Source organism: Syngnathus scovelli, chromosome 14, assembly GCF_024217435.2.
Source record: "Syngnathus scovelli strain Florida chromosome 14, RoL_Ssco_1.2, whole genome shotgun sequence".
In the NCBI taxonomy this organism is placed as follows: domain Eukaryota; kingdom Metazoa; phylum Chordata; class Actinopteri; order Syngnathiformes; family Syngnathidae; genus Syngnathus; species Syngnathus scovelli.
This window is the reverse complement of record NC_090860.1, coordinates 8,994,395-9,009,296: the sequence shown is the minus strand read 5'-3', so window position 1 is coordinate 9,009,296 and position 14,902 is coordinate 8,994,395. Positions and strand designations below refer to the sequence as shown.

Here is a 14,902-nt window from a genome sequence, read left to right as displayed (position 1 = left end):
ATTCCAGTAGGCAGCTTATTGTTGATTAGATGATTCCAGACTGTTTTCACAGGACAACATTCTGAAATTTTAATGCAGAAATTGTCTTCTGTTAATGTTTGATATACTATCAAATGTAGAGAAAGAGCAGACAGGTCCACAAGCCTTTCCTAATAAACGCAAAGGCGATTCCATGCACACCCACACATAAAAGTCCTCAAAGCCTCACTTCTGAATAAAACAACATGTGTGGGCACATGAACTGGGCACCCAGGGGACACCTACTACAAAAGTGTGTCAGGCTGAAATATATGTGCTAAGTTATTCACCCCCTGCACCGCTTAAGCAGACGACAGAGGGCTGGAGGAAGATGAGGAGAAAGATGCTAGGCCAAATGTAGTCCCTGAATTCAGAGCGAGAGCAGTGGGCAGCAGAAAGCAAATAGAAGGTCATCCATTTTTCATGAGATGCAAAGCAAATACACTTTATCGAGCGCGTTGAACAATCTAAAGTGCGCTTTCAAGGACACCGCGAAATGAGATGCATTTACGTTTCAAATTGCCTATTGCGTGTCCTTGTCGAATTGGCCACAACATTACACCAACACACAGCGGCGGGCGGCACAATTTATTTGGCCAGATTTTAATCAGCAAAAGGTTTAATAATTCACACATGATTAATAATTGCTGAGAAATGCATTATTGAGGGATCATCTTATAGGTGAAATAGAGAGAGGAAGGGTGTGGTGGGACAACAAAGCAGCAGTCCTCACAAAAAGCAATTTATTAATGGTAAGTGCATGCACACCATCGTATATCACGAAGTCCCCTCCATCACTGGTTCCCGCCTATTGAATTATTTTTCGCATTTTTGTAGAGATTTTGAATCCATTTGTGTTTAACGCTTGTCTATTTTGGGTGTGATTCCACTGTCGGCTACTAGATGGAGACTATCTATACCAGGGGTGTCAAACTCATTTTTTTCGTGGCCCGCATTGTAGTCATAGCTTCTTTATGACTGTCAACCCAAATAAATGTATGAGCACCTCATATTATATACAGTAAACGCTACAAAACAAACTGACAAATAACTCGTTTTCAAATCAGACAAGTAAAAACTGGTCAAATATAAAAAAAAAAAGATTATTAAAAGTGAAGACAATTTGCAATTATAGTAATGACACAAGAATTTGATGCACAATTTGTCTTCGCGGGCCACATAAAATGATGTGGCGGGCCATATCTGGCCCCTGGGCCTTAAGTTTGACACCTGTGATTTATACTATACTTTATACTCTTCAGTTTGAGACAGCACGGACTTGAAATAATTCTGGATTTAGCATTTTAGCACTTTTTTTGTTAATTAGTGAATGCAATCGTGCTTTTTACACCTACCGACAACAATGAACTCAAATTTACAATTTCATGCCAAGTTACACACTTCATGTAACCTCTCGACTATAAACGCAATCCATCATGAGCTAATTTTAACCAATTAAAGTAGTTTTCATATTTTGTATTGAAACAAAACACCCCACGTCCCATAATGTGTTTTATTTTTTATCCATATTTTAACCAGTCATCATGATGTCCCATGAAACATTCCTTCTATCTGTGTGTGCCTGAAAGCAAAACAAAACAGACAGGATTAGAAACTCATATCCTGCGCTCTGATGTGAGGGGTCTGATGAAATATCCTGTAGACATTCATCTTTCCCCAGCGGGTGCAGGAAACTGAGAGCACTAGGCCAGCCACTGATTAAATGCTCTTAATAGAGGCCATTCATCTTCTCCTGGTGAATTCACAGAATTCTTTAAACACATACAATTTAGCCAATACTACATAAAAAAAAATGTGGCTACGTGCTAACATTGGCGTGGTTGAACTTGCATCACAAAAGCTACACCAGTTTGATTTGGTGGTGGTACACACACACACACACGCGCGTTTACACTTCACTAACATGGCCTAATGAAGTTTTACCTGCCAGATGCCATATGGACTCAAATTGTAAACTAAATAATGCGGTGAGTGCATTACATTGAAATAATTATCCAATAAAACATGGCTAAAACAATTATCTGCTCATATCCTGCCAATTATATGGCAATGTTAACTCTTCTGATCGAGCATCTATTTGCAGAATAGTAGAATCAAACAGACATGATGATGTGTTGTTGTTTTTTAGACTAAAATACAATTCCAACATTCTGTCGAGCAGCAAGGAGATCATACAGGTCACTCACATCCCACCATGAAAGTCTGCCTTCATATTTAGAAGATGACATTGTGGCAGGCTCTGATGTTAATGCTGGAGGACAGGAGGAAACAAGTGAAAGGAGGAGGGGGCGGTTCTGATGAAGAGGTCACCTGCTGTCTTATGATGAAACAAAATCCTCTGAGACCACCGTGAGATCATCTAAGAAGCTGACAGCTTTCTCAAATACAGCACTAGCGCCCTCTACAAGCCACTGATCATAACTATGGTACAAAAAATCTGATAAAATGAAAATTGATCATTTCCCACTAGGCCTCTGCCTCAACTGTCATCATGATGAATAATATCAAAACAAATATTAATATTTGTCCATAGATCTTTGTGTATGACTAATTTTGAATTTTTTTATAGTCAAAATAACTGCAATTTCATATTTGCTGTTCAAATACTAAAGTTAAACGCTTTTTTTTTTTTGCTGATGGAACATAAAATCGTAGTAAAAAGGTACAGGTGGAGGCAGATATTACTCTGCCGCACTGAAGGGGGGCGTACGTCATCCAAAGGTGAGTCATGCTGCCCTATTTGTTGTTGTAGAGGTAGATCAAAAAACGGATGTCACAAACAAAGCACAGGTTATTTTGCACTATGCACCTAAAAGTAAAGTGGGTTGTGACGTGAGGAGGCGTTTTTGGGAATTTGATGACGTCAGTGATGATAAACGAGCCCCTGCTGCAACTACTTATGTCTTGTGAAAAGTTAGTAGCTCAAACTTATGACGGATCTGCTGTGATGGCATCAGAGCTTCATGGGGGTGCAGGCTCAAAATAAAGACAATGTGCCCCTGCTGCAACTACTTAGTATGTCTTAGAGAAATGCAACTGTTGTGAAAAGTTAGTAACTCAAACTTATGACGGATCTGCTGTGACGGCATCAGAGCTTCATGGGGTGCAGGCTCAAATTAAAGACAATGTGCCCAAACTAAAGGAAAATAAGGAGGACTTTTGCAACAAAGTAAAGGAGCTTTTTGGTGAAGGATAGACAACATGGACTTCATCTGCAAATAAGGTAAGACAACAAAGTGCGTGGGTGCGATGTCTATAGTAAGCAGAGTACTCTGGCGCCATCTACAGGACTCTCTCAGAAAATTTGAATATTGTGATAGTTTTTTATTTTCTGTAATGCAATTAGAAAATACAAATGTGTCATATATTCTGGATTCATTACAAATCAACAGAAATATTGAAAGCCTTATATTGATTTGATTTTTTTAAAATTGTATTACAGAGAATAAAGACCTTTATCACAATATTCAAATTTTCTGAGACAGTCCTGTAGTGTAAAATTTATGTTAACGTGAACGGTGGATGGGTCATTCTACATGCATGCGCGCTGTCGCACGGTAGGACAGCTGAAATTTTTTTTCAGGTTTATTTATTCTTGCATTTAATTTTGAAATCAGGCAGATGGGGTTTCATAAGTTTGTATGGTTAGAGTTTCATCAATCAATTTAATTGTATTTACGGAACCAACTGTTTAAATTGGAACATATGTGATGACTTTACTAATGAACTTGACACATTTAAACAATCTAACGTAACATTAACACAAAACAGTCAAAGACTTTTATGTTACGTGTATTCCCAATCAATTCTAAAAATGTAACTCTTGTTAAAGCCATGCGTATTCTAATTATTTTTTTTAAGCTGTAATAAAGGTACAAGTGTATGCACCAAGGTCTCTTAAGGTATCACAAATTAGTATTTTGTGCAATTTGTTCAGTTGCTGATTTTATTGCCTTCAAGTCAGTTTTAATTGTGTGGATAAAAATACTGTTGTTTGTTATCCATATTAATCATGCATGTTTAAGTAGTTAATCTGAATGTGTATTTTTTTTTAAGAACAGAATACCAAGCCAAGTCGTTTCCGGCAATATTTTATTTTTGTCCCATCAAAAGAAATGCACAAATCTGCAAAGCTACTACATACAAACGGCCATACAATAGCAATTCCACGGTTGCTGTTCCAAGTCAACTCCAATGTCGTTTATACAACATTTAACGTTTGCATGTATGCTGCATTCAGCAAAACAAATGACATTTTCTTTTCTCATTTTAAATGAAAAAAGTCTGTATCGGTAGTCTACTTACTCACAATAAGAAAAGACAGCACAAGGGTTTGCATAGCTTCTTTGTAATGTAGACTCGCTACTACAGTATAAGGCACTTGGTGGAAAACAATTTTAAAAAATTAGATTTGACATAATACCGTTCGCCCCCTACATTTCACTTGCGAGATTACACAACAAATGCACTTCACTCTTCTTTTGGCATTAAGTCTCAACATTCTCAAAATAAATAGTTTGGATTCTTGTGCATATTTTGACTGACAAATTGTCTCATAACTCCTACGCCCACTCGAGTTTCTCGAGGAGACAACATAACATTGTGCAATGATTGGGGGGGGGGGGGGAGTAAAAGAGTAAAAGGCAATGCAGTGCTTCGGAAAGCCAAAACCTGACAAGGTAAATTGGAGGCTGACATCCGAAGTGAAGGTAGCGAAGGCAGGCAGCGCTCTTCCTTGCTTGATCATTTATACGGCCCTCGGCTCAGTGTGGGTCAGGACGTTCATGGGTGCACATTAGAGGAGCAGCACCCCCCTTCTCCTCCCGGATGGGGTTCAGGTGGAGGAATCCGCTTTAACCCAGCTGATCTTCGTACTGTTTACGGAAGCAGTCTCCGGCTGGGAAGAAATCCCAGCAACGCTCCTGGTACATCTTCCACACATATGACTCCTGAGGCATATACACATAAAGAACAGTATGGTAACATTCAATCAAATTTAATTGATCATAGAGTAAATCATGCTGCACCTGGCCAGTGTGCTCGGTCTCATCCTTGTTGATGAGGTACATCAGGAAAAACCTTCAAGCAAAGCAGAGTCAGTGAGCGGAAAACACATCAAGGATAGCAAGACAACAAAAGATTATTTCTCCTTTGTGACTGAAAATATTGCCGCGGAATACTCACAGGTAATTGGCCAAATTGTGCTCTTGCAAAGTGTGAGTCTCAAAGCCATGAGGTGTTGTGTCAAAGTAGTCGTTTCCGATCCCACAAATAAAACATTTTGTCTGATGAGGGGAAAAAGAAAACCTATAATGAGAATTGTTCATCCTGTGTCGGTTCATCTGAGATCTTCTCTCACCTCCATGTCTTCTTTGACTTGTTCCTGCTGGTCTCTCAGCTCTCCAAAAGCATCAATGATCAAACCTGCAACCATCAACAAATTGTGACTTCCTGGATAGCTTAAATAAAGTGGAGAGAGCGAAGACAAAATGTCTGACCCTGAATGATCGCCAAGAGGATGACGATGACGAAGAAAAAGAAGGTGATGTCGAAAAGGATGCGGTATAGCTCGTAGGGATCGCCAGCCGGGTCTTCGATCTCATCACCAATGCCACCCCCCGCTCTCACGCCCACATACATGTGGAATAAGTAGCACTGCGGAGGAAAGCTGACACTAAAAAAAGGTTCCGCTCTGGGGACTTTTTAAATATTTCTCTTACAGTCATCATATCGTCACACTTCATGTCTGGCTCGTCGTCATCTTCGCTCTTGTTGTAGAACTTCCTGAAGAAGTTGAAGGCCACCACAGTGTAGAGGTAGACCACGACGGCCAGAAGCCCCACCGTCAAAACCAGCTGTGACAAACACAAGCGTTGTTGGAAAGGAACATCCATCTATTTTTTTAATGACGTTTAGGGTTGACTGATTGGTGCACACCCTGGAAAAAAGACGATCTAACTGACCTGTTTGCCGTTATGGGTGACCGAGGACAAAATGGTGCGAAGCGTCTTGAATCCCATTGCGATGTCCAGCAGATGTGCAGCAAAGAAGAAGTTGTTATAGTGGCCCAGAATGGACATGGTCGTGTACCACACAAGGTAAAGGAAGGACTGGAATGGAAAGATATTTAAAGTTAATCCAATTCTCTTTTATTCATCCAACCAACTATCCATACATACGTTGTCTGTAAACACCACCCCCATTTTCCAGATATGATACATCGTATCGATTGAGCTCAACCTGAGGACAGAAAAAGAATCATCAATATATTTCAAGTGGATGCCTCCTTAACCATCTCATCTCTTACCAGGACACCAATGAAGCCTCCTTGGTGACGGCTTCCTCCGTCGGATTAAAATCCAGAGCGCTTTTGTCCAATCCCAGCAGCTCTGCAATCCTTTCGGCGCCATACAAGTCGCCATACTTTTTAATCACCTACAAAGAAAAGAGGATTCAAATATTTGTTTCTCAGTGGGTCATAAATATATAATATTTTGGTTCGAGAGTTCAGTCCCACCTTTCGTTTGACAAATTTATCCCAGTAGTTGTTGGGGAAAGACCTAACAAAACAAAAGAAAACAAAATGTGGTGAAAAGATAAAGCACTGAACATCAAAACAAGACATACGTACGGTGTATTAATGACCATTCTGTCCCACTGTCCTTTAATATCGTCATCGGACGGCTGCTCGGTGATGTAGAGTCCAGCAAACTCCAACTTTCTGGCTATCTCCTTCTCACGCTTGAACACTACCAGTGGAACCTTGCATACAAACAATAAGTCACTTATAAATTCCATTGTGGTGTTCTAATCATCTGTATTATGGCTTGTTTCATTTGGTAAAAAACAATGGTTCCTTTTTTAAAGCACTTATCGTTGTGCTCATAAGTATTTTGTGTGATAGAAGTGTGTGAGGTGTTTTCACTGGCGGAGCTAGGATTTTTTTTCTTGTGGGGGTCATGGGGTGGCCCAAAAAATTTTCAGAAAAGGCTGATAAAAATTCATTTGTTACTTAATGTGGAAAAAAAATCCAGAAAATTATCCAGAAAATAAGCACCTGGTAGGGTCCAAGTATTTCTCAGCATTTGATAGAAATTTTGGCCCGTGACCCAATACTTTTGTCCATATAGTGAACCCTATTTATATATGAACTGTGTTAATGTCCATATGGGTATTTGTGTGTACCTTCAGGTAGTAGTATCCCACTACACACAAAAACGATATAATCGTGTGTAGTATTGCCAGACAGCGAAGCGTTGGCGCCATATAGCCCGTACTCTCTTGTAGGATAAAATATTCAAGAGAGTTATCTTCTTCCTCTTCTTCTACAGTTCTCCCATGACCATTCCAAGGATCCTCATCATCAGAGTTATCGCCGGTCACCTTATAACATTAGAAGAAGGAAAAAAAAAAAAAAAACGTTATTATTTCAGACACTTGCAAGATGCTTTTGTTGCAACTCACTTTATAGAAGAGAAGAATGAAGTTGATGGCAAATGCGACAAAGAGTGCCAAAAATCGAAGGTTGTAGAAGTTTCTGGCCAGGTAGTTCTATGAAATAAATGTAGAAAATATCCATCAAAACATTTCATCCATTAATTGGAGGAGTTCGATGAAACATATTCTGACCAGCATCTTGGTTTGGTAGATTTCTAAGCCAGCAAAGAAGCTAGCCATGAAGGCCTCCGGTGGGTCTTTCTTTACGTCGAGCCTCTTCTTGGGGGTTTTCTTTTCCAGTGGAAGAGCAGGAGGGGCTTCATCCTTGGCCTTGTCGTGGTCCTTCTTCTCACCGTCATCAGAGCTACACCGAGAAACATCTCATTATAGAAATGTCGCAAGAGAGTCCTTATACATTGAACAAAACGCTCACTCTGCTTTCTCTGAATCGGATTTGTAGTCTCCATTTGATGCCCGGTTCTTGGCAGCCATCTTGAAAACAAATGAACAATTATTCGTATGATTACTCATCAGTGCAGAACATAATTACTGTTTCATGTCCTTTCCACTTGGAACGAACCTGAGCCTTCTTCTGCTTGACAGCACTGGCTATGGATGGAGCATCGCCCCCGACAACCACTTCAGACACGTCCCCCAATCCGGGCTCTGCTCCATGCTTGCCTTCCTTCTTGGGCTGGATGTTGAGCAGCTCAGCCATCAGGTCTCCCTCGGCCACTTCCCCCTGAGCCATGTGACCCATTTCAGTCAATGCCGACGCCTCATGCGCCTCCATCTTGTCTGTCTCCAGAACATCCCCGTGGATTCCGAACTGAGTGGGATCGGGCATATTTCCCAGAATGTCCGTGACCTTCATGTTCTTTGCCCCTTCAACGAGGCCACCCCCAAACATGGTGGTCCACAAAATATGGAAGAAACCCCAAACCAAGCTGTAGACAAAGTGGAAGAGGCCAGTGATGATCATCCAGAAGAACGCAAAAAACCCGTGTACCGTCTCCCTCACGCTCATCTTTCGGAATTTTCTGTACTGCCGTTTCATGCTCTTGAAAGTCAGCATCTGGCGAACGTGGCAGATATTCTTTCTCATGGAGATACAGGCGATGGTAAATGCTGATGAAGACTCCAACATCAAATTCTGCTCCTCTTCCTCCTCCTGGTTCTCCGCCAAGCTCTGGCTATCATCTTCGTCTTCTTCTTCCTGGCGCTCCACCGGGTCCGGCTCTGAAATCTGCGAAGCTAGTTGCATCTCAAAAATGGTATCCTCGCAGAAATTCACAAACAGTTCCATCTTCTCGCTTTCTCCGCCTTCATTGACAACATCAAAGATGAATTGTCGCTTGGACTCCTTCACCTGAGGTTTCTCCCATTGCGTTCGACTCGACTCGCTGATGTCGAAGTAAACGCGTTCGATGCGCTTAGCTCCGCCCATGATCTCGATACGACCCAAGTAGGGTTCAAAGTAGCTGAGGACACTCTCGGCCAGATCCTGGAACGTGGAGAGGCGAGCATCGTGTGGCATGTGCTCCGAGAGGTTTGTTAGAAGAACAGCCACGTTGAAGCCAATGTCCTTAGCGGGCTCATGGAACCTTTCCACAAACTGCACATAGTTGAACATGTCGTTCTCATCCGCTTCGGCGCAAGACAGAAGAAACTCAATCTCCGACTGGGAATATTGCTTCTGGTTCTCCATGGACTTCTGGAAATCCTTCTTGGAGATAAAACCTTTGCATTCGGCATCATAGATCTTGAAGCTGTCTGAGGTGGTCAGGTCCTTTAACTTGAGGAACATGTCAAAGAACTTGAGAATCATTTCTACATTGCTAGATGATTCCACCAAGGTGTCCACCATTTGTTTCCCGATGGTCCCATTGACGACATTTCCTGTGGTGGGATACGGAAATAATGTGCACGTTATATTGTTGCTTTGACAAAGCAAAAAAAAAAGTTTTTACAGATTCATGCTATGACATATAGCGTCCACCTTCGAGAAGAGAGAGCATCATGACGATCATGTCCTTCTGCAGGTCCAGCAGCTCCTTTAACAATTCAATTTGACTGGAGTCCTGTTAGAGGATAAAATCAGAACTGTGACAGCTGATGGCCTCCATTAAACTACGCTGTCCATTCCGTATGGTCTGCTAGTGGAGATCTGCCCTGCAAGGCCCCCAAAGTGTGCTTCTCGGTAACCTCCATCCATCACAACCAGGGTTAATGCTATTTTCTGTCTAAAAACAGATGTCTCACCAGCCTAACTCATTTGAGGACTTTATCGACTCTGGATTCAGGACATCATCAATCTCAGGAGATCTTCCAAATGTTAAATGTAAAAACCTTCCACATTTGGTAGCACTAATGTTAGTTATGTCTCATTGCTATTAAGACAACAGAGATTTCATACCTGGGATAACTTCATCTGCATATTTGCAAAAACATGCAGGAAGCCCACGACCGCATCCCACAATCTGCTATGAGCCAGACTCTGTTGGTTGCCTATGCATGGACCCTAGAACACACAGGACAGCTCTCGGTTTATAAATAGAACTTTCATCATCATATCGTGCGTAGTGATACCTGTATGTACTCCGTTAATGAGTTGAAGACCTGCTTAGCAACCGCAAGCGCTTTGGAGAAGTTCCTCTGACCCGCTTCGTCAATTATATCTTTTCCGGAGTAGTACCAGTAGAAATCACTGATGGATTCCTATCGTGAAATGTTAGCACATGTCAGATAGTGGAAAATATAATAGGATAGACAATTTAATTTGTGGGAAGAGCTCATAACAGAAGATCACACCTGAAGTCTAAGTAGATAGTCCACAGTACTAATAATGATGTTCACTGTAGTTGTGTTTCCTGTCTGTGTCCTTAGAAAGTTCTGGAAATCTGCGAATAATAAATTGACAGTAAGCATTTATTATTTATAGATTAGAGAACATGAGAAATTGGTGTGTGAAGATACCGTTGTTGTGTCCCTCACACAGAAGCTGCAGAAACCTAAAAAGATCCTTAGTGAACTCATCATTTTGAAGCACTTTGGAACCTGCAGAGACAAGAAAATAAATGAACGGTTTGTTTTTAGTGGTAAGGCAAAAATGTAATAATAGGAATAAAATTGCAAAAGTGTTTCTATTCTGGCAAACAAAGCAAATGTTTCCCTCTTGTATTAGTATAATTCATATGAAAGCAAACCAAAATAACTGGCAAGCACTACTTCTTGAAGTTTGGTCACCTGGCAGCGGAGCAAGCAACAAATCTAGATCAGATGTTAAAAGGAGCATGCCTGAATTAAAACTATAAATAAGGAATAGGAAAGTGCTTCTATTGCATTCAGGGTGCAAAGGGAGGAAAGATCAGAGCAATCAGGATGTCAGCATTGCATAGAAGAGTAGAATAGAATCTAAACCGTGTATTTACCCCGCTCACTCACGTTGACTGCGACCGAAGACATAAAAAATAATCACAGGAACAGACAAAAAGCAGACATAAGCAAATTGACATTGATATTCAACGACAACCACGGGAGAAAATGATCGTACTCCAGATATCACACATAGATTAATTTGCAACGTACTAAACTTGTAATTTAAGTTTTAAAATAAAATGTACACTCTTTACAGTTACCATCCCTGCGTTGATGATGTGGAAATGAGCAGCAATATGCGTTATGGCCTATATTTTTCTGTATATATAACTTTAAGTACTCTTGCACAATCTTCTGGGGTCCAATGCAACAATCTAATTGACTCTGTAAATGCAAATTAATAGGTTACATTATTATTAATTATTAAATTGATTGTGCAAATATATCTTATGACGTTATCAGTGACTATGCAAACCTGCCGTCAAATTAATATATTCCATATAGTATAAATATTTTAATTGATGTCACTAAGTAGATGTAATTGGTTGACAGGACTTGAACACGCATTAACAGGCTCACTATGTGATGACGATATAAACATGAAACAAAAACATATGAAAATGGAATTGTGCAACTCCAGAAGGGCTCTGAATTAATGCTTATGCGTTATACATATTTGTGTATGTGTGTACACTATTTTTATTTGGCCGACTAAAAGCAAAATTGTGTGAACACTAGATGGCAGACTTTCACTTTTACGTTACAATGGTCTCATAAGAAACTGTACAGCATTGTTATTATAAAATTGTGGGGGTGTGTATGAAAAATAACTCCTGAATTAGCAAGTATGTGTAACTCAATGAAAAAATATTTTTCTTTTATCTGGAATTGACAACATTGACTTACTATAAAGAAAACAGTTTTCATGATAATGTTGGAGCTTTTACATACTTGATCCTTCCTCTGTAACCATCCCAAGACCTTCTGCTTTGTTTTGTCTCTCGAAAGCATTGAGGTCCAGCACACTAAGAAGAAAAGATGATTGTCACAATTTAGTTTAGTTCCATATGACTAATTTGAAAAAGCGTGGAGAAAAGCAACTATGTCTTCCTTACCTGCAAGACATCATTAGTCCAGATAAGCTTTTGAAGAAGCCGACATCTCGCTTCTCTTTCAGGTAGTCCAACATTTTCTGTCCACAAGGAAGTTAATTAAGTTGATGTGGCCAATTGAATAATTCCTGGTTCTGCAGCAACCATTACCTGCTGCACCAGAATGTTTCCGCCATTCAGAATGGAGATGCCCAATTTCAGGGTGAAGGTTACCATCGCATCCAGACGACCTATTGACCTCATAGTATGAATTACATGAAGCAAATGTGGTGAAAAGTTTCAGAGTTGATACCTTTACTAGCACCAATCATCTGGAGAACCATCTCTGCAGCCCCGCGATCATGCAGTCGGGCTTGCTGGTACAACATCTTTTGCTTCTCCATTTCCTTTTCCTAAAAAAAAACAGACAAGCATCAGAAAAAGAAAGACTTTCGCTGTTTCCTTTAATCGTACCTCAAAAGTTTTCTCTTTCTCGTCATTTTCCTCTTCACCTTCAGCACAACTCTGTGACGGAAATATGACGTAAGATCTGTCCGTATTTGTATTTGAGACAATAACATACCTTTGCCATCATATCTGCGTATGCGATATATAAAGGATCATCTTCCAAGGAACTGAAATAGAAAGATAAATATTGTTAAAAAATGCATAGTCACATGATATTGTATTTCATTTGTGTTCACCTGCACTCTGTGAGAGCATTATGGCTGAAATGCAGAACGAGCTGGTGAAGCGGATCGGGCTGCTTTCTAATCTCCTCCTCTTCCTCCTCTTCCACTTTGTGATGTATTTTCTGGACAAGGCACGGCTTCTTGTTATTAGTTATACAGGACGTGATTGAGTTGCGGCGGTACCTGACTATAGCCCTCTCTTACCTTTTACTCAACAAGATTCTAAGTGGATGCACTGGAAGCATGCAGACCATCAAGCGCAAGCATGGATTCGCATGCTAACTAACACACAGAAGCAGAGGTGACATGCAGCAGCTTTGTAAAGAATAAGGATTTGCATGATTCTACAGTAACCCATGATTCTCCTTATATTTTTACAGAAAGTAAAAAACAGTTCTTGGATTTTTTCCGTAGAGCTACTTTGCTGCTATTTCTATTGAGGATTTTGAAGACAAAACAAAAATTGAATTGATAAGTTCTCACGATGGGAAAAAAAACAATTGCACAACTGGTTGACATTGCTCTGACATCAGCGGTGATGTCATGCTTGCTACACAAATGTGCCACTTAATTGATAAACACTCACGTATGTATAAGAACGTCACAGGTACAACAAGAGGAGGAGAGGCAAACCTCCCAGGACAAGGTTTTAGACTGTAAGTACTTACTGCAAGATCCTGTACTAGCTTCTCCTCAAAAGAATACTCTTCTGTTTCTATCCATATTCTCTGATAGGCCAGAAGGAAGAGATTAATAGAGCGATGCCTAGGGAGGGGGTAAGAGGAAATTAGTCTGGGTTAGATCAAAGCAGAGGAAAGGAGGCAAGCAGGACCTTCAGAAGAAGTTGTTAGTTCAGGGTACTGGTACATCCCACTGGTCATACAGTTTCAATGAGAATGATCGGAATGAATGAGGGAAATCAGAAGAAGCAAACTGAACCCAATAGACAACCAAAATCCAAAATTTCTTTCTACTTGACCCCGTTGTGTCTTATAAACCAACAGACGGACCAGTGGCGGGATATTTGAAGGAATGGAAGTTAAGGTTGGTGCCTGGAGGGAAGCGTGGTGTCGACAACATTGTCAACGCAGGTCAATGCAACATTACCGTTAGCATGGAGAGCAGACTGTCATAGTCTGAGTTCTCATGCATTTTCTCCAGCCAAATATGTCGGTAGGCATTCAGGAAGTAATTATTGTTTTTGTCCCTGAGGGAGGCAAATACAGTACAGTGTGACATTGAGGATGCAACAAGATTTTTACTGACTATAGTTTACAATTTTGCAACATCCTTTCCATGCAGGATCGGCGTATCCGGCAGCAGAAACATGTCTGCCGTGGAAACAGAATTTAATAAATGTTTACTTTGCTGGGACATATTTCAGTGTCAACCACGGGGAATGAATGTGACATATTGCCTGCCAGGCAGGCCGGCAGGCAGGTAGGTTGAGCACATATTGAAGGTGGCCGCCCTCCTGCTTGGGCCCCATAATTGTTTTCCTCCTACTGTAGCTTGCTTCCTGTAATTGAGTTACAGACCAGCAAGGCATGAAATTACTGGTGTCCCTTTTTTGTATTCCTTGAAAACATCTGCAGGCCAGACATTTTTTCCTACAAACATAGAGCGGGGAGCAGGTTGTGAAAAATGGAGGTTGTAAGTCAGAGACGAAAGAAAAAGTGTGATGCTGCAGATACTTCGGGAATTTGACCAATTTGTGTGTTTCAAATATTTGCTGTAAAACATCTGCGAGGAGATGTTTCTCAATACCTCGGCAGATTATAAAGTGGAGCCATTCGGAAACAGGCTACGACTGCTCTTTTCCGCTGCTTGGACAGCAACTTCTGCCAGACACATTTCTTGGATCTTAGTGGTTGCTCCACCTAGCAAAAGGAAGAGTATTTGTTTTGGGAAAAAAAAAAATCCAGTGTGTGAAAATGCAAATGTTCTACCTGTTCCAAGTTAAAAACAGCAGCGGAGATCCTCTGAATACGATCCACCACCCTCTCGGGGTCCGGGGCCCCCTCGCCTCGAACCATTATATCTTTGTAAAGGTTTAACTGCCACCTCACAGCGGGGTCTTCCGACTGGGAGCACATTTTCGCGTAACGTGTCAGATATACAAGCTAGGAGGCAATAGCAAAGTCCATTCTCACCTTTTCTCTGAGGTGAAGATTTTGCCGAATGTGATCTTTCACCTCGTCGTCTGTGTCCCTCTGTAAAAGCAAATATTCACCAGCTTGGATGCAAATCAAATTTGATGACACT

General features: G+C 40.8%; 1 protein-coding gene across 3 annotated transcripts in view; it reads right to left on the bottom strand.

Moving 5' to 3' along the window:
• Positions 1-4,114: 4,114 nt before the first annotated feature.
• The window catches only part of LOC125980697 (ryanodine receptor 3), a 55,575-nt gene continuing 44,787 nt past the window's right edge, over positions 4,115-14,902 (bottom strand). For all 3 annotated transcript variants that reach the window (XM_049740119.1, XM_049740120.1, XM_049740121.1), the window contains 33 exons: positions 14,791-14,850; positions 14,587-14,721; positions 14,405-14,517; positions 13,306-13,402; positions 12,650-12,759; positions 12,529-12,580; positions 12,420-12,470; positions 12,259-12,358; positions 12,117-12,196; positions 11,970-12,046; positions 11,806-11,879; positions 10,908-10,925; positions 10,453-10,533; positions 10,288-10,376; positions 10,066-10,194; positions 9,893-9,997; positions 9,476-9,557; positions 8,057-9,375; positions 7,910-7,968; positions 7,669-7,840; positions 7,504-7,590; positions 7,225-7,422; positions 6,671-6,801; positions 6,557-6,599; positions 6,347-6,474; positions 6,219-6,279; positions 6,003-6,149; positions 5,760-5,894; positions 5,538-5,694; positions 5,399-5,463; positions 5,224-5,324; positions 5,067-5,118; positions 4,115-4,988 (listed from right to left, as the gene is read on the bottom strand). In XM_049740119.1, the coding sequence (XP_049596076.1) occupies positions 4,893-4,988; positions 5,067-5,118; positions 5,224-5,324; positions 5,399-5,463; positions 5,538-5,694; positions 5,760-5,894; positions 6,003-6,149; positions 6,219-6,279; positions 6,347-6,474; positions 6,557-6,599; positions 6,671-6,801; positions 7,225-7,422; positions 7,504-7,590; positions 7,669-7,840; positions 7,910-7,968; positions 8,057-9,375; positions 9,476-9,557; positions 9,893-9,997; positions 10,066-10,194; positions 10,288-10,376; positions 10,453-10,533; positions 10,908-10,925; positions 11,806-11,879; positions 11,970-12,046; positions 12,117-12,196; positions 12,259-12,358; positions 12,420-12,470; positions 12,529-12,580; positions 12,650-12,759; positions 13,306-13,402; positions 14,405-14,517; positions 14,587-14,721; positions 14,791-14,850 (4,404 nt within the window). In that variant the 3' untranslated portion in view covers positions 4,115-4,892. The remainder of the gene's footprint in view (positions 4,989-5,066; positions 5,119-5,223; positions 5,325-5,398; positions 5,464-5,537; positions 5,695-5,759; positions 5,895-6,002; positions 6,150-6,218; positions 6,280-6,346; positions 6,475-6,556; positions 6,600-6,670; positions 6,802-7,224; positions 7,423-7,503; positions 7,591-7,668; positions 7,841-7,909; positions 7,969-8,056; positions 9,376-9,475; positions 9,558-9,892; positions 9,998-10,065; positions 10,195-10,287; positions 10,377-10,452; positions 10,534-10,907; positions 10,926-11,805; positions 11,880-11,969; positions 12,047-12,116; positions 12,197-12,258; positions 12,359-12,419; positions 12,471-12,528; positions 12,581-12,649; positions 12,760-13,305; positions 13,403-14,404; positions 14,518-14,586; positions 14,722-14,790; positions 14,851-14,902) is intronic.